The sequence below is a fragment of the Drosophila elegans genome, unplaced genomic scaffold (assembly GCF_018152505.1).
Source record: "Drosophila elegans isolate 14027-0461.03 unplaced genomic scaffold, ASM1815250v1 contig_183, whole genome shotgun sequence".
In the NCBI taxonomy this organism is placed as follows: Eukaryota; Metazoa; Arthropoda; class Insecta; order Diptera; family Drosophilidae; genus Drosophila; species Drosophila elegans.
In genome coordinates this window covers 5171632-5189795 of record NW_024545550.1, presented here as the reverse complement: position 1 = coordinate 5189795, position 18164 = coordinate 5171632, and the positions used below count along the sequence as shown (strand labels likewise).

The following is an 18164-nucleotide window of genomic DNA, read 5'->3' as shown; positions in this document are numbered from 1 at the left end:
AACGGAAAACCATTTAACCACTTATACTCATTAATTGAAATCCCCTCAAGATGAACAGTTCGAGTTGCCAGCACTGGGAGAATCTGTTGCTAAGTATTAACCGATTTCTGGGTATATCATCGGCTGGAAATTGGATCCATTCCCTATGGTGCCTCTTTTTGCTTTTATATATCTGGGCAGCAAGCATTTGGAAGTGTATAGAATTCAACTTGGAGATGCCAACCATCGAGAAAATACTCTACTTGATGGAGTTTCCGGGAAACATGTCAACGGTTGCCTTTTTGGTTTATCATGCCGTAGTCAATTATTCGTGTGCCCAGAAAGTGGAGTTTCAGATTCATGGCCTGATCAGAGGACTCGAAAGCAAAGCTATTCGTAATATTTACAAGAAGCATGATAAAAGGACTCTTCACCTAATGGTAGTAACTATAGTTTTCCATGGTGTGTGTGCCCTAGTGGATATTGTTACCAATGACTATGAGTTTTGGAGCACCTGGTTGAGCAATAGTGTCTATAATCTGCCTGCTTTAATGTTGAGTCTGGGGCTACTCCAATATGCCCTTCCGGTGCATTTACTTTGGCTTCTGCTGGACCAGATGAGGAGAAATCTGGAGAAGCTGAAGTTGCGGCAGAGACCAGCGGAGGAAATAACCAAATTGGATGCTCGTTATGAGTCCGCTTTTGCTGCTTTGGTGGATGCAGGTGGTGCTGCTGCTTTGTTAATCGAAGAAATGCGCTCCACATGCAACCTTATTGGGCTGCTCCACAAACAGTTGCTATCCAAATTCGGACCCTTTTTGCTGTTAAACTTTGTCAACTCTTTGGTGAGCTTTTGTGTGGAACTCTACTTGGTTTTTAACTTCTTCGAGAATCCGCTGTGGGACGAGTCCATGCTGCTAATCTATAGATTGCTTTGGTTGATCATGCATGGCGGTCGTATCTGGTTTATTCTGGCTGTCAACGAACAGATCTTGGAAGAGGTAAGGGTTGCACTAATAATACTTAATTTATATTGATACTAATTAACTAAGCCCTCAGAAATGCAATCTTTGTCAGCTGCTCAACGAGTTGGAGGTTTGCAGTTCCCGCTTACAAGTCACCATCAATCGCTTTTTGCTGCAACTCCAGACGAGCTTGGATCAACCCTTGGAAGCCTGTGGAGTCGTCACGTTGGACACACTCAGTTTGGGCGGGGTAAGTGGGTGGCAGTCGGCCAATTAATCCTTTTGTTGCCATAGTTAATGTATAGCCTTTGTCCTCCGACAGTTTATCGGGGTTCTGATGGCCATCGTCATATTCCTCATACAAATCGGACTGGGCAATAAATCACTAATGGGTGTTGCCCTCAACAGATCCAGTTGGCTTTACGTGTGAATAAAGTGTATGATGGCATTCAATAAATTCAACAAAATTATAGTAAAGAAGGGGGATTACTCTATTATTTCTTTAAATATTTTATTAACTTAGAGATATTCACTCGGACCACAAAAATAGGAATAAATATGTAATAATAAATATATGACTATTGAATTTAAAATGTTTTGTATAATATTAAAATGAAATACTAAATTATAAGATTAAATACAATGCATCATAAAATATTAAAATATTTGTATTAAACGCTTTTAAATTCATTTTAATTTAAGTTAAATTACACTTTAAACTACATTCTCAGATGTTAAAACAGTTCCGAAAGTAGCCAAATAAAAATAATATTATACTTAAAATAACTAGAAACCTCTATGAATAAAAAATCGAATCTAAAAATATTTACAATAAGCTCAAAATTTACGTTTTTTTTAAGTTTCTTTTTAGTTTGGTTTTTTTTTATTAGATTCTGTTTAACAATAGTTTGTTTGATGATATTGGGATATGAAATACATCCAACTATTTAGGCTTAATACTCTTTTTTTAGAATATTTCATTGTAGGTTAGCATTTACCATGGGTATTGATGGACTTTTGTCTCTTCCCTTTAGCAATCAATCGGAAAGACAAGTCACTAATGGTTGCTCAACACATATAAAGATTAAATAAAAGCCCGGGCAGACAAGCTCTTGCTTTCATTTGGCCAGAATGAGCAACGAACGACTGAGGCTTTGGACTAGGAAAATCTCTGGCAGGATCCTCCGAGGACTATTGGCTTTCCTTCGGCTATTGCTTGCTGGCTGCGTGAGTTTCTCCGGTCGAATGCGGGATGTGGTTGCTCAGGCAGGAGCTGAAACTGGTCTGCTGGCCCTGAGTTTGTGCGTCAATCGGAGTATTCACGTGGTGGAACGGCTTTTCTGGCTGGTGGTGGTCATAAGCAGTGTTATTGCCGCTCTGGTGCTCAGTAGCTTTCAGCTGGAACGCTACTTCAGCTCCCCCACTGTAATCTCCGTGGATCGGGACTACCGCGGCTGGAATGGATCCCTGCCGGCAGTCACTCTGTGCTACTACGATCACATCGATTCCTTCAAAGCCAACGAGTATATCCAGGAGGTGTGGAATGTCTCAATCATCGACGAGGATTACTTCTACTTTATGGATTTCCTCTATGCGGTGGTAAATGCCACGGCCGGGAATTACGCCGAATTGGCCAAGTTTGCGGAGGACGAGCGCTTCGATCAGGTCGATCTCTACGAGATGATAGAGCGGGTGGACAGACCCTTCGAGCAGGTCATCAGCAGTTTCGACTCCGGCTTCCAGGTCCATGTGCAGCGTGTGATGACGGAACGGGGAGCCTGCTATGCCATCAATTCGCCCATGTCCACGGTTCTGAGTGGCCAGTAAGTAGTATGGGTATGGCCTTACCATGATCCTCCTCCATTACGTGGACTTGCTGCCCTTTCAGACCCGTTGCCTATGAACTGATGCCGCAGCCATTGTCCTGCCAGTATGGCAAACAGCAGTGTTACATCCGAATGGATCTGTATGAAAGCACTGGCGTGGTGAGTGCTGCACAATGGCAGCCATTCAATAGAAATTCCTAATTAAATATGAAATCAACCTTGCAGCTGGACGTCCATTCGCCGTTTGAGGTTTCGGCCACAGAGGCGAACATTGTGGCCCTGCACAAATCCGACGAGATAACCGCCTCGTTCAAGGTGCTCGAAACGGTGTAAGTAGACTTCCAGACTTCCAGACCTCCGGATCACACCCATCCAGACAGTGGCGTTTCTCTATGAGTCTGATTTCTATTATTATTAACCCCCATCTCCAGGGCATCGAAAAATCTACGCCAGTTGAGCGTGGCACAGCGCAAGTGTGTGTTCAACAACGAGGAGACATCCAACCTGAAGGTATCTATATCTATATACCTTATCTCGGGTGGCGGTTTGGGTCCAAGATGCTCTTGCTCTGGAGCGATGCCCTGCGTTTCGGTTCGGCAAATAAACAAATTTCTCAACTCAAATAATTGCATCTCTCAAGTTAAATAAAAAAGTGGAAGCTGATAAGCCGTATCAGTGCTAGAGACTTAAATATTCTATAGAACCTATCCCAGGCATTCTCCCTGTAATGCTTATAAAGAAAATAATATTATCTAGACACGTGAAATTTTAATAGTTGATTTGTAACTATTGTGGTCTTTATAACTTGCCGGTAAAAAAAAAGCCCTAGAAATAACCCACTTGTTGTTTTAGGTAAAATATTTATGATTATTAGTTTGATTTTGATTTATGGAAAATACGTATGTTGTTTCTAAGTTTGTTATATAGTATTTTCCACATTTGTGGTCATATAATTTAAAAAACCATGTAACATATACCTAATTATTTTCCTATTACCTACAATTTGTTATTCAAATGATTCAAACACACAGATCTACAGCAAATCCCTATGCCTGGCTCGATGTCGGGCGGTGATGGCTCTGGAGATGTGCAACTGCGTGCCCTTCTTCTATCCGTATGTCGAGGGTCCCAGTTGCAATCCCGCCGGATTCGAGTGCCTGCTGGACTTCAAGTGGCCCATTTGGGCGCTGCACATCTGCAAGTGTCCGTCCACCTGCACGGAAATCGAGTACACCATGCAGACGGTGAAGAAGAGCTCGTGGGGCGTGAAAAACAACGAGGAGGTGGCCAGTAGCGAAACAGCCACCTCCAGTTTCCGCTGGGACCTGATCCCTCCGAAGGTCCGGATGCGCCGGGATGTGGTCTACAGTTTTGAAGATCTAGTGGGTGAGTGTTTCTCAAATTTTTATTTATTTTTTCAGACTCTCATAATATATGAAAGGGTAGTTTCTTTATGGCAAACAATTTATGGAATGATATTTTTGTGTTTAATAGTTTTTTAAAGGAAATAAAATAAGTTTTAACTATTAATTTGTTTAATGTAATAATGAAAACGTTTATATTAAAATCATTATTAATTTTAAATTTAATTAATATAGATTTAAATTTAGAACAGGTTTATTCATGTCTCAAAATATTTAAATTTTGTCATAGGGTTATATCTGACTTATATCGATGGTTATGGCTGATTTATATCCTGAGTTTTTTTTAGTAAGATTCTTTATATTAATTAAATATCTTCCAGTATCCTTTGGTGGAGTCCTGGCCCTTTTCGTGGGCGTCAGCGTGATGGGTCTGGTGGAGATGGGCCATGTGCTCATCAACAACATGCTGCTGGACGCCTTCGCCGTGCTCCGCCTGGTTTTGGGCCATCTGAGGCGTTGCTGGCGAAGAAGCGACCACAAACCGGAGGCGCAACCAGTCAACGACCGACTGCACCACCTCAACGAGCGCCTCTCTTTGGCCGACACCGCTGAACTGCCGCCGTTTGACTATGTGAATTGATAAGCGACAATTAGCTGGAAACCCAAATGCGGTCAAAAGTTTAATGTTACTCGGCTGGGGGGTTGTTGTTGGGGGTGTACAACAAAAGCATGTCGCCGGCATCGACGTTGCCCAGTTGCCGCCAAGACCTCAACGCGAACAGTCGACTGGCTGCCTCTGACCGCGATACCCCCTCAACAGATTTAAGGTTTCTCGCACCACCCGCCCACGCACAGATCCCGAGCAGATATGCAAATACATTGTAGACGCGGTCGGACCCTCAGATAAGATAAGCCCGTGCTCTGCAGGTGTGATAAGTGCCAACACTCGAATAGCCAGTGTCAGAAAAGTTCCTCTGTGAGGTGACTGAACCCCATCTCCGGTTTGGAGTAAAATGCAGGAGTCCGGCAGTTCGTCGGACAGGGGACAGGGTCCATCGCTGTGCCTCGAGTGGAAGCAGCTCAACTACTATGTGCCCGCCCAGGAGCAGAGCAACTACAGCTTCTGGAACGAGTGCCGCAAGAAGCGGGAGCTCTGTATCCTTCAAGATGGTGAGTCAATGCTCCGGATGTGGTTGTGGGATGTGGCCATGTGGCTATGTGACTGTGTGGCTATGGGAATGGGACTGATTTGTGGTTTCCTTCGGTTTGACTTGGCTTGCAGCCAGCGGGCACATGAAGACCGGCGACCTCATTGCCATCTTGGGCGGATCCGGAGCGGGAAAGACTACGCTGCTGGCGGCGATTTCGCAACGGCTGCGTGGTAACCTGACCGGCGATGTGGTTTTGAACGGCATGGCCATGGAACGGCATCAGATGACGCGCATCTCCAGCTTTCTGCCGCAGTTCGAGATCAACGTGAAAACATTTACGGCCTACGAGCATCTATACTTTATGGTGGGTCCTTAAATCGTGTTCATTGATCTTTTTCATACCAAGTGTCCTTAGGTTCTTAATCTTTGCTCATAGTTAATTAAAAATTTCGTAATACTACCAAATAAATATCAACTTTTTATCAAGTTTTTACATCATTTGTAAACCCTTGCAGTGGGCTTTATATTTATTCAGTATTGTTTTTTACTAGCCATATATGTATAACTTCCTTATATAAAACAAACTTCGAAATACCTATAGTGATGGTTATCTAAGGTTTTAATTTTCGAAACTATCAAAAGTTTTAGGGTAAATTCGAGAATGTGATTGAAATTTTGAAACATATAGGCATAAAAATGATAATATAGTCGTCTTAAAGAAACTTTAATTTTGGTAGTTAATTTTAAATTAATATTTTTATTTACTTAATTTTTTTAATATCTGGAAGGGGGGATAAAGCTTCATTCATTTTAGTTAAAGATTAAAATATCATTGATATTTCATAATTTTTTTAATAATTTTTTTTTTTTATTGGATTAACTTATTTTTTAACCCTGCCATTTCCAGTCCCATTTCAAGATGCACCGCCGCACCACGAAGTTGGAGAAGCGTCAAAGAGTGGCGGACCTGCTTTTGGCAGTGGGTTTAAGAGATTCGGCACATACCCGTATTCAGCAGTTGTCGGGCGGAGAAAGAAAGCGCCTGAGTTTGGCCGAGGAGCTGATCACCGATCCCATCTTCCTGTTCTGCGATGAACCCACCACGGGACTGGACAGTTTTAGTGCCTACTCGGTGATCAAAACCCTGAGGCACTTGTGCACGAGGAGGCGCATTGGGAAGCACTCCCTGAGTCACGTTTACGGCGAGGATTCGTTCGAGACAGCGAGTGGACAGAGCAGTGCCAGCGGGAGTGGAAGTAAGTCCATCGAAATGGAGGTAGTGGGCGAATCGCACGAGAGTCTGCTGCAGGCGATGCGAGAACTTCCCACACTGGGAGTCCTGAGCAACAGTCCCAATGGAAGCCACAAGAAGGCGGCCATCTGCTCCATCCACCAGCCCACGTCGGACATCTTCGAGCTCTTCACCCACATCATCCTGATGGATGGCGGCCGGATAGTCTACCAGGGACGCACCGAACAAGCAGCCAAGTTCTTCACGGAGTGAGCTATTTCCTTTTCCTCAAGAGTTTTCAATTCAAGCGAAGGCTATTGACCTTTTGCAGCTTGGGCTATGAGCTTCCTCTGAATTGCAATCCCGCTGACTTTTACCTCAAAACCCTGGCGGATAAGGACGGAAAGGAGAGTGCCGGTGCTGTACTCCGGGCTAAATACGAACACGAGACGGATGGACTCTATAGCGGAAGCTGGTTACTAGCCCGCAATTACAGCGGCGATTATTTGAAACATGTGCAGAACTTGTGAGTTGTAATGAATGGAAAATATTTATATTTTATTACCCTTTACTCATAGAGTAAAAGGACTACTGTGTTCAGTGAAAAGTATGTACTAGGTAGATATTATAAATGCAAGTTATTAAATTTATATGCTTCAATATCTATCAATTCATACAGAAATGTTCCTAATCAAACCAATATTTTCGAACCTATTAGCATAAATGTAAATGTTCGGCAGATGGCGCCACCTTAAACCCGATTCCTTATTGGTGGCAAATTTATTTTAAAATATATAAACAGATTCCTTCTTGTTATAAAAATAATCATTCCCATTTCAGTAAGAAAATACGCTGGTTATATCAGGTATACCTGTTGATGGTGCGTTTCATGACCGAAGATGTGCGGAATATCAGGAGTGCCCTCATATCCTTTGGCTTTTTTATGGTGAGTAACCTACACAGAGCACAAGGAAAGAGTATTCTATAATCTGTAGCCATAGATCACAGCTGTAACGCTATCTCTTATGTACTCCGGAATTGGTGGACTTACCCAGCGAACAGTACAGGATGTAGGAGGCTCCATCTTCATGCTGAGCAACGAGGTTTTTGACTTTTTAGGGCCAAGTTATGGAATGGATAACTCATAAACTATATCCCTATAGATGATCTTCACGTTCAGTTATGGGGTGACCTACATATTCCCAGCCGCACTGCCCATCATCCGAAGAGAGGTTGGTGAGGGCACCTACAGCCTGTCAGCCTACTATGTGGCGTTGGTGCTCTCCTTCGTGCCAGTGGCCTTCTTCAAGGGATACGTCTTCCTGTCCGTGATCTACGCATCCATCTATTACACGCGTGGCTTCCTTCTGTACTTGAACATGGGCTTCCTGATGAGTCTGTCCGCGGTGGCAGCCGTCGGCTATGGGATCTTCCTCTCCAGCCTTTTCGAGTCGGATAAGATGGCTTCCGAATGCGCAGCGCCTTTTGATCTGATCTTTCTGATCTTCGGTGGAACCTACATGAACGTGGATACAGTTCCTGGGTTGAAGTATTTTTCCCTGTTTTTCTATTCCAACGAGGCACTGATGTATAAATTCTGGATTGACATCGACAATATCGGTAAGATACTTACAATTCGATAAGGAATATATTACTTTTAACAATTTCCCTTCCCTTTTCCAGACTGCCCTGTCAACGAGGATCATCCCTGTATAAAAAGCGGCGTGGAGGTCCTGGAGCAGAATTCTTATCGCACCGCAGACTACACCTACTGGCTGGATTGCTTCAGTCTGGTGGTGGTGGCCATCGTATTTCACATAGTCTCCTTTGGATTGGTGAGACGATACATACATCGCAGTGGTTACTACTGATTGGGGGCGCTTTTATTATACTAATTTCACTTTACACTCTTACAGAACTTGATTTCAGCTTAATTTCAGTTGCATGGAGTACTCACGCGATTTAGTTAGTTAAAATTTGTAATTTTTAAGCACAAACTGTTCTTAATACATCTAAACTTCAGTGGAAAATATTGCATTCATCAAACTTGAGTCGCATAAAATAAATCCCATATAGATCCTATATGCCGTTAGTTTAAAAAAGAATCTTAGTTGAATTTGTAACTAAATTTGTGTTCAAGGAAAAGTCTTGGGCGAGTCTAAGGTAAGGCGATCTATAAGATCTATACAAGATGTATTTTACATATACCTATTTATACGGTTGTCTGCCATTATATGAAAAGTGCTTGATTTTTAAGAGACCTGGCAGTTAAATAAATTAAGCTAAAACAACCAAAAAAATAATTGAAACAATAAACGGAGTAAATGTTGTGCCAACCTTGGCAAGAACAAAAGGGCGCTCGATTGCCTATTTTGATTCCTATATATCTGGTTCTTGCTCTGCTAGTAAAAGCATTACTTATTTAAACAAAATCCTTTTTTACTATGCTGTTTTAGCAGTCAAAGGAAATCTGTCGCTTGGCCTTGCCTCCAGAGTTGTTACTGTTGCCCACTGATTGCAATTGGAACTTTCGCGCCGAGCCGTTACTTCCACCACCGCCAAAGTACGGGCTGATGTTCTGCTGGTCCTTGCCGGTGAAGTTCTTCTGCGCCGACCGACGCGTTTCGCAGTCCATGTTCTCGCGCAGCGCCAGTCCGCCTAGGTTGCTCTTCGACGAGCTGTTCTGCAGCGTGGGATTGGGCCGGATGGGTTGCCGCTCCTTGCAGAACAGATCCTCCGATATGCGGTCCACTATACTCGATTGCGTATCCGAGCAGTTGTTCGTCGGCAGACTCATTTGACTCAAACCGAATGAATCGATGGAGTTCTCACTGCCGAAAAGGTTGTGCAGAGAACGCCCCGAACCGGCAGCTGCTCCAACTGCCGATGTTTGCGAAAGAAGCATCTTACGCTGGGCAAACTCCTCAGGGCTAATGTAGCCGGAGAGCCGGGTGCTAGACAGCCGCTTGGCCTCACTCTCCTGAGTGCGTGCCTGCAGGTAAACGTCATCCGCATTTTTGCCCGCAATCACGCTAAACGCAAACTTCTTGGCCAGCCTGCGGGAAATGTATACTTTCAATTAAACATACTGAAGGTTTAACCCAAACCCCGAAAGTTACCTTAGCAGAGTCTCACTGTTGCTGGATGAATGCCCCAGGTAGAATTCCTGGAAGATGCGCTTCACAATGCGTGTAAGATCTGCCGCATGTTGACGGAAGAGCTCGTGCTTCGCCGTGATCTTTCGCTCCTGCAGTGCCTGAGACACAGCCCAAAGCAATTTCTGTTGTAATAAAAGTGATAGGTTATGACTTTTAAAGTGAAAATATCTTAGGGGTGGGAATAAAATGTTAGATCACAGAAATAGCAAGAGAATTTGCTTGAAATAGTGTTCTGAAACAGTGCTTCTTTTCTTTCCCATTTATGAAAGTTAATATTTAAGTTTTACCTTTCGCTGGTTATCCGTCATACTGCTATTGGGAGTGGCGCTCATCTCCGAGTGCGCACGCAGCAGTTTACTCGCCAGAGGCGTACCACTCGCAAAGGAGGAGCTGTTCACCAGGTTGCTACGGCTGCCGCTCAGTCCCAGACTTAGACGCGTTTGGCCAGCGGGTGCAGCTATCTGCTGAGCCAACTTCAGCTGAACACCTGCCGTGGAGGAACCAGCTCCAATGCAGAAGCTCTGACTCTTGATCTTGAGAGCGCGAGGCGTCAAGCCACTGGGGCCACTGCTCTCGGCTCGGAATAGCTTGCTGCTCTGGCTAGCCAGGTCAGCGGAGTCCTCGTCATCGCAGGCATTCCTTTTTCGCTTTAGCAGCGACTCTAGCTGATTACTGCTGCCCTGGTGGTCCGGCGAGAAGAGAGCTCGCTTCGATCGCTCCACGCGATTGGCAATCTCAGGCTTGAAGAGTGGCTTGGGCGGCATAAGCTGCTGCTGCTGTTGCTGGAGCGACTTGGCTGGGCTTTGGAATAAGGCACGCTTGGAAGTTTCCCTCGAAGGTCCTGGCTTGATGAGATCGGTGCGGTACAGACGCTTGCGGGCGGATGAAGATGGCGTCTTTCGGGCTGTTGAATATTTGAATATGCCTTATTAGATTTTGAAATTCACTGCCGTATATTATCGCCTCACTTACCTTTGGTTTTGCTGCCCGGCGTCTTTCGTTTGGGCGTGGCTTTGCGTTTATTTCGCGCTTTTCTGTAAATTAAAATAATACAAGTTAGTTTCTGTTTGGGATTTTGAGTTAGTGTCAAAATTATAAAGGTACCCACTTCTTATCTACCATAAGTTGTGGTCCAATGGAGCTGTTGAGTTTCAGTGAGTTGGTGGCCAGATTTGCAGAAGAAAATATGGCACGGCGCTTGGCCAGGTGACTAAGTCGATTGCCAGGCGATTGAGTTAACATTCTGTAAACATTTATGTTTTATAAGTATTTTGTGATTGTGGCAAGCTATTGCATGACTTACTTCATACGCATGTTTCGCTTCTTGGCACTCGAGGGGGATCGAACGTAGGAAGTGGCTGTTTCCACGCCCACGTATCTGTCCACCACGGACATGCTGAGGTATTCATTTTGTTCGGCAGCTTTGTTAAGATTATAGCTGTGAGTGGGACAAGTATAGTTCGAATATTACAAGCATACCACAATAACTAGAAGGGCTTACCTCAGTCCATGATGTCGCACTCCAAGCACGTCCCGCCAGCCCATGTTTTGAGCCTCGGAGAGACTGTGAGTGGGTTTGAACAACGAGGTCGTTTCACTTATGCCACTGTCCTCTATTGCGGGCGTCGAGGCTGGCGAATCCTTAGAGAGAAAGCTGAGTACATTTGACTTCATGCTGAGCACCATTTTGATGACATCCACATCGGGTGTAGTCACTGTGGGCGGCGGGCGCACGCCCTGAAGACAGCGCCGTATCCGCCGATAGAGTTCCCGCTCGCGCCGGCAATTCTCCAAGAAATGCGATCGTGGATCGTTGGCGTTAAGCTGGGTGGCCGACAGGTCCATCGTTTGCTCATCCACAAAGCTAGACTCGGTGGGGGCGGTTAGAGAGCAGCGGGCGCGCACATCGCTGGTGCACTGCGACTCCTCCAGCACCTCAGGCAAATCCTCAAGCCTTGTGGCCGGCTCCTTATCCACCTGATCATCATTTTCCGCTTCCTCGTCGCTGTCGGCAAAGAGATCGGGCGAGCGTTCATTGTTGAACTTATGCTGCGAAGTGTTCAGCGATGTATCCAGCACGGTGGCGAGTCGGGGATTGGCATTGGAGGGACCTGGCTTCTCCTGATCGTCAGGTCTCGCAGTCAGACTTTTAATTTTGCCATCGAATGAGAGGCTGCCCGTGGATGTCGTGGAAGTGATGGCAACCGACACGGCCATGTCCACGGCATTGCAGCTGTTCTCCTCGATGAGGGTGTCGTAGAACCGGGGAAACACAATCTTTCCCGGCGAGGGGCGACGGACGGCTGGGGGTTCCACCTCGGGCAGTTTTAGGTTTTGCAGCTGGGAGCCGTAGAGACGTTTGTTCACCTGGCCATAGGGACTGTCGCCAAAGCCCAGGAACTGGGACTCCTGGCTGCCTGGCTTTTGGTTGGGTGGCGTCGGTGTCTCCGCAGTGGAATTGCTGTTGACGGGCTGGTTGCTCAGTGGTTTCGGTTTCATTAGATACGGCAGATTCATGTGCTCCTCGTCAGATATATGGCCCTCATTGTTTTCACTGAGCGAAGACTATAAATATAGGAATTGAATAAAGTCTTTTGCCTGCAAAGTGCAGCTATTAATCTTACCCCGCTTCCCGTAGAAGGCTCCGATTCGTAGCTGTTGTTTATTTTATTCCTAATTGAGTTGCTGGTGGCCATTCTTTGAATAAAAATAGATTTTTTGTTGTAGTTTTATATCCCCTAGTTATTTTAGGCACGCGGCATTTTGTACAGGCTCGCTCCACTTTTTGGAGCTCGATAAACACTGCGAAAGTCCGGAGAAAATGAAAGCGAAAGTACACAAGGGACAGCTGCTGACAGTTTTCTTATCTGAGCCGCATTAATCTTGATGAAAGTGCATTTACCTTTTTGGAAATGTGGCACTTTTCCCAGGTCGGGGAAAACTAAGCAGCCGCCCAAGCGAAAAACGCGCGTAGAAGTCAAATTTTTGCGGGCATTTAATGCGTTCGAGTCGCACGCTCCGAACTTCTGTGTAATTTCCAGTTGTGCGCGCGACTTTGGCGGACTTAGTTCATCTTAACATTTGATCTCAAAACACCTTTAATTAGTTAATTTAGTTATAAAATACTGTTGTTTAAAATCGCTGTCTGCGTGAACATCTGCCCGATTTTGGCGGTGGTACTAACGCGTCTGGGAAATGCCATTAGTGATGGACGATAGTTTACCAGTCACCAAGCGGTGATCACGGTTTCGAATGATTGTTCTTGAATTTGAATAATTAATCTTAACATATATAAAAATGGATCTAATTAAATTGTCTTTTATATTATTAGTCACTGGTAAACAATATTTATTGTACAAGTACTAGTTATTATTCAAATTTTACTTGTTGTATTGAGTTCATTCGATATTTTTTGTACTTAACCGTTTCATGGGCAAGCTATCGTCAACAACTATCGTCACAACGTGCAACCCTGGTAAGCAGCTGTTTGTGTATAACATCGCACAATAACAACAAGTCTTAAAACTTATTAAATCTTTTATCTTTGCTGCTGCCAGAGGGCTTTTAATCGAGGCCCCCTACTCTAAAAATCCCCACCGAGTGCGATACATTCAGTTGTGCCCAAGAGACTGTACGTTACAGGCCGTAAAAAACAGCTTTAATTACTCACTTTTCAGCCAGTGGCCTTTTTAGAAACAACAACAACCACTGAGCCAACAACGCATCATCCATTTTACGGAAAACGTCATCTTAACCCAACGAAAGCGATGCGATTAACCCGCTAGTCTCGGCGAAGATGCGCGGAATTGAGGGCAAAGTGCTGGTTCTAGGCTCGCGAGGTAAGAATTACACACATATGTATGTATGCATATGTACCCTGCCTCTTTGGGTTCCATTCACAAGCCCCGCTGATCCGTATAATGCAAGTTATTCTTGCAATTTGCCCAGTGATAAGCAAATTGCCCGGGGTGAGCCGATAAGCCGCAGCCTTGAACTGCACTCCACCCCCAATCGGGAATTGGGATTCCGGAATCTGAAATCGGTTTGGTGCTGAAGAAAGGCAGATTGTCTGGTTGGGATTGGGCTTATCAGTCCTCTGAATTCCATGACTTACTTAATCACCATAGGTATTCAAATCTGTATTTATTGAACATAAGGATTTGTATTACAGAGCAAATATTTTAATACTTTATATGGAAGGCCATATCTTTTAAACATACAGATTTAAGAATGCAAATTGTATCTAAGCTTTTCTCTAAAGGTCGAAATATCTAATTGCAACAGTTTCGTAAGCTTCAAATATTTATTTAATTCTTTTTGTTTGTAAAACTAGATCTAAATTTTACATTTTCCTAAAAAAAAATTCTTAAAGTGTAATTGTCTCTACAATTTGCAATGTTAATATTTAAGTTTGCTACAAGGCCAGGCAAAGTTTACATAGACACCTATGTATTTTCTTTGTACATACGTTGCTTATATATCAATTAAAGAATAAGTGTTTGACTTATGCCGCACAAAGACATGCATTGATAAAAAAAGGCGGTGCTTTTCCTGAGGTATATGTTCTTCCCATGATCATCGGGTGATTCAGCGCATATACTGCAGATATAGGGGCAGATTCAATGTCCGTCCAGTCATGGAATGGGCTTTTCTGTACCGCAAAAGTGTGCTGCAAACAAAGACTCTGGTGGTTGGAACGCGATTTTCTTATCAATGTTTACCACCTTTTGTAGGGTAGTTCGTCTCCAATTTTTGTTTATTTTATTTATTTGCCATGATTAATCAGTAGTCAATTAATGCGTGCGCCATGGCGCGCTCACTGAATTCAAGCTGATAAGATGTCGGTTATAACTTGAAAAATTAGGGCTCACGGGTACACGGAATATTATTTTCGTATATTGTAAAATGTTATCCAATAACCCATTGTATGAAATATGAAAAATATTGTCTATGGTAGGAAGCTAAAGAGTTATGTACTTGCAGTGTACATTTTTGTAATGCAATTTACTTAATTGAACCATAGGTTGTAAAATATGGATATGAACATTTAATTTACGCAATCATTTATTTATTGTTTTATTTTTCAGGTGTGGGCAAAACACGATTGGTCATCAGGTACATAAAGAACACCTTGCACAGGAGTGAGAGCGAGGTCCCGACAATAGCCGTGTCCTTCTTCACGTGCAACATCATTCTGGACGAGGTCAAAATAAAATTGCAAGTGCGTATCCACCGGCCAACCATGTATCAGTGCACCCAACTCTTTTGGGGGGCGAACGCAAATGGAATTGCCTCGTAAAAAAGCCGAAGCCAAAGGCAAAGGCAAAGCCAAAGGAATTTGCCACTGCCCCGCGCCCACTAATCCTATTTGCCGGCTTGGCTGCCCGAACGCTAATCTGGGTTTATTCTGCCACTGACTTCGCCACGGGTCCAGTATTTGTCCGCCTCCGCCCCACTGTTTCGGTCACTTTATTTGTTTTTTTTATTTTGCTATTTCTGCGTCCACTGCACTTTGTGTGTTATTCGCTTTTTTTAGCGCACTTTCTTTTTTTTATAGTTTATTGATAAGCTAAACGCGAATGGCAGCAGCTCCTCCCAATTGTAAAAGGGTTACCACCCACTTGGCCCTGGCTAACATATTTTCTCTTGGATGGTTTCGATTTTGATGGCCACAATAACTAGACAAGAAGTTTAACAGTGCCGAACATATTTTCACCCTTAAAAGGTTTTTATCCAACAATTCTTGTAATATTTTTAAAATGGTAGTACTTGTTAATGTTAGTGTAAATTCACTCAGTACAAAAACGCATTTTACAAATATAATCCCTAATCTAGTTATGTGTGAGGAGAAAAATTCGTCATATTAGAAATAACCACAGACATTCGATATATCAGATTAGCTTGCCTTTTTAAAAATTAAAGCATACATATGTATTTATACTATGGAAAAACATGCACGAAAAAACAAAAAAAAAAATAGGACGTACTTAAAAAGTGTTCGTTTCAGTGCATACTAAGAAACAGGTCAGCTTTATTTTTCCTTCTTAGTTGACCTCCATACATTTCAAAGTATGAGTTTCGCCAGGCCAGCAGAATCAAGCGTCTGAGCAAAATAAATATGAATACATAATAGGATATTGTTTGCGTATTCCGCTTGTTAGTTTCGCATTCGGGTTTCTTTGTTTTTCCCTTTGTGGGGTTTTGTGTGCTTCGATTTAGTTTCGCCAATGAACAAGTCGTTGCCCCAAAATTTTTATGAAGCGCATAAAGAGGAGTCCCCTTCAAAAGACCTGAAGTACGCGAATCCCATATCCAATATGATTGTTATTGCTGTGGGAAAGCGCGGCCATAAAGAGCGCAATTGCAGAATAAGCGGCGAATGACTCAATTAAAGTTCAAGTAGCGGACGAACTCTAGCCACTGGTTGTTTTTTCTGCTTTCAGATTTGGGACACAGCTGGCCAGGAACGCTATCGGGCAGTGGCGCCCATGTATTATAGGAATGCCAATGCAGCCATTCTGGTCTTCGATCTGACGCAATACAAAACATTCACGGAGATAAAGTCGTGGATCCAGGAGTTGCATCGCAATGTCCAGGATCCGATGATAATGACGCTGGTGGGAAACAAGATGGACATGCAGGCACAGCGAGCGGTTTCCCGCGAAGAGGCTTTCGTGTTTGCCACCTCGATTGGGGCCACCTACTTTGAAACGTCCACGGAAACGGATCAGGGACTGGAGCAGGTGTTTATCTCCACGGCCCAGGGATTGGTTCGTCTGGCGGACGAGGGCAAGAGCCCATCGTTGCGCTCCTTTGAGTCGACTGATTCGCTGGCCTACACCAACACCAACACTGCCTTCAGTCACACGGTGGCCGCATTGGCCAGAAGCCCTGGAAATGCCGCCTTCCGTCTGCCGTATGTGGACATTGGGCTGGCGGTGGAGGGCGAGGATGTGAAGACCAATGGCGTGGGACGGCTGGAGACGGCGCCCTGGAGCATCGAGCACATTGCTCTCGGCGAGGTGGAGAGGCCCAGCTGGTGCTGCTACTAAGATCTTTGTGATCCCTAGGATCCATCTCTGTGAATGAACCACTGTGATGTCAACAGAACCAGACTGTAGTTCGAATACGGCTTTAAAGGGCCAAACCAGCATCGTTTAAGCAATCAACCGATCCCAACCCAACTCTAGATACGCAAAGACCAAAAGCAGCCACCACAAAGGCAAAAGCAAGCTTGGCTTGAAGCTATGTATTAATACACTGATTAGGCTAGATCCACATGATCCAATCGATCCACTTGAAACACTCGATCCACTGACAAGGCGCTGGGATTAACCGCTTCGTTGTAATCTTAACCCTAGATGCTAAGTGTATACAGCAATTGCCGCGTGCATATTATGACTTTATATATTTCTTTCGCTCTAAGCCCATTTGACTTATCAACCATAGAATTAACCCACAAACACACGAGCAAACACAGGGAACAACACTCACAAACACTCACCCACAAATCATTGAAACGAAAATACCAATTCATGTACAAAGCATTTTATACGGCATGCATATAATAAATATAAATGTAATAATGTATACAGGGTGCTTTGTCATTTTGGGGGGTCGCCACGCCCCCAGTGGCGAATTATCGGGCTAACGGCAATGCAAGTGCATTAAGTTGGCCATTAACGCGGCAACTTAACGTGTAATTGGAATTTAATGCCCTCATAACAATGCCAAGGGTTACAATTGTATTGGCTTCGCACAGCTCCTAATGCTTTAGCATTGAGTTCGCCATAGAAGCGTGACCTGGTAGTTTTATTAACCCTTGTGCGTCACTTTGGGGGGTCTACGATGAACGTGCATTATAGATTAATAACATTTTTGGCACCGAAATTGTTAATGGGTTGCTTTTGTAATCAGATGAATGGCTTACCTTATTTTAAGAACTTGATAATTTCAATGAAAAGTTAGCTTAAGAAAGATTATAAAAATACTTAAAACAAAAAAAAAATTTAAATCAAATACGGTACATCATTATACTTATTCAAGCAAAAACTTTCTCAAACATATTAAGTGATTTATTAATAAAAACTTATTTTCAAATTAAATTTTCGAAATTGGACATCAAAAACATTTTCCAGTCTAATTGATATAAAATCAATAAACCGTACGAGCTGCCAAGCAAATTAAATCTTCTGTGCTCCTCCCAATTCCGGAAAATGTGAATTGATTGCACATCGAAAGGTTAAATTGAATGGGTAAATGTGGTCGTCAGTTGGCAAAGTGGTGGGAAGTCAAGGCTGGCAAGTTCATAAAGCACCGAAAGCAACTTTACCGATTAGCTAATATACATAACTTATGGTCAGTTGAATCCTTATGTATAAATAATAGGTGCAATTTAGCGTGAGGCGCCGGCAAAAAACCGGCGACAAAAGACACCGAAACTCATTCAAGTGTCATCAAGGCGTTTAGCAGGCAGTCTGATGGTTCAGT

The 18164-nt window shown here is 43.7% G+C and overlaps 5 protein-coding genes across 8 annotated transcripts; 4 read left to right on the top strand and 1 right to left on the bottom strand.

Annotated features, from left to right (window-relative positions):
* Window positions 1-50: 50 nt before the first annotated feature.
* Window positions 51-1374, top strand: LOC108143372 (putative gustatory receptor 59e). Its single transcript, XM_017267691.1, has 3 exons — window positions 51-980; window positions 1039-1194; window positions 1267-1374. Exons 1-3 carry the CDS (start codon window positions 51-53, stop codon window positions 1372-1374), a joined length of 1194 nt encoding a protein of 397 aa, XP_017123180.1.
* Window positions 1375-1789: 415 nt separating this feature from the next.
* On the top strand, window positions 1790-4810 carry LOC108143526 (sodium channel protein Nach). Its single transcript, XM_017268011.2, has 6 exons — window positions 1790-2767; window positions 2833-2929; window positions 2996-3099; window positions 3202-3280; window positions 3802-4156; window positions 4515-4810. Exons 1-6 carry the CDS (start codon window positions 2076-2078, stop codon window positions 4772-4774), a joined length of 1587 nt encoding a protein of 528 aa, XP_017123500.1. The 5' UTR covers window positions 1790-2075; the 3' UTR covers window positions 4775-4810.
* A 71-nt stretch (window positions 4811-4881) lies between these two features.
* LOC108143525 (protein brown) lies at window positions 4882-8387 on the top strand. Its single transcript, XM_017268010.2, has 8 exons — window positions 4882-5304; window positions 5417-5649; window positions 6193-6785; window positions 6848-7042; window positions 7357-7462; window positions 7518-7619; window positions 7680-8136; window positions 8200-8387. Exons 1-8 carry the CDS (start codon window positions 5148-5150, stop codon window positions 8385-8387), a joined length of 2031 nt encoding a protein of 676 aa, XP_017123499.1. The 5' UTR covers window positions 4882-5147.
* On the bottom strand, window positions 8378-12848 carry LOC108143524. Of its 2 annotated transcripts, none has more exons than XM_017268008.2 (9): window positions 12577-12848; window positions 12299-12476; window positions 11176-12239; window positions 10978-11112; window positions 10783-10917; window positions 10647-10708; window positions 9962-10578; window positions 9636-9796; window positions 8378-9572 (listed from the first exon to the last, which is right to left on the bottom strand). In XM_017268008.2, exons 2-9 carry the CDS (start codon window positions 12368-12370, stop codon window positions 8969-8971), a joined length of 2850 nt encoding a protein of 949 aa, XP_017123497.1. In that variant the 5' UTR covers window positions 12371-12476; window positions 12577-12848; the 3' UTR covers window positions 8378-8968. The 2 variants fall into 2 exon arrangements, with proteins under 2 accessions (XP_017123497.1, XP_017123498.1); XM_017268009.2 differs by having other exon boundaries at window positions 12299-12371.
* A 318-nt stretch (window positions 12849-13166) lies between these two features.
* Window positions 13167-17264, top strand: LOC108143594 (ras-related protein RABF2a). Of its 3 annotated transcripts, none has more exons than XM_017268116.2 (4): window positions 13167-13305; window positions 13368-13513; window positions 14762-14895; window positions 16118-17264. In XM_017268116.2, the coding sequence occupies exons 2-4, from the start codon at window positions 13471-13473 to the stop codon at window positions 16724-16726; spliced, it is 786 nt and encodes a 261-aa protein (XP_017123605.1). In that variant the 5' UTR covers window positions 13167-13305; window positions 13368-13470; the 3' UTR covers window positions 16727-17264. The 3 variants fall into 3 exon arrangements, with proteins under 3 accessions (XP_017123605.1, XP_017123604.1, XP_017123603.1); XM_017268115.2 differs by having other exon boundaries at window positions 13356-13513; XM_017268114.2 differs by having other exon boundaries at window positions 13352-13513.
* The last annotated feature ends 900 nt before the right edge of the window (window positions 17265-18164 follow it).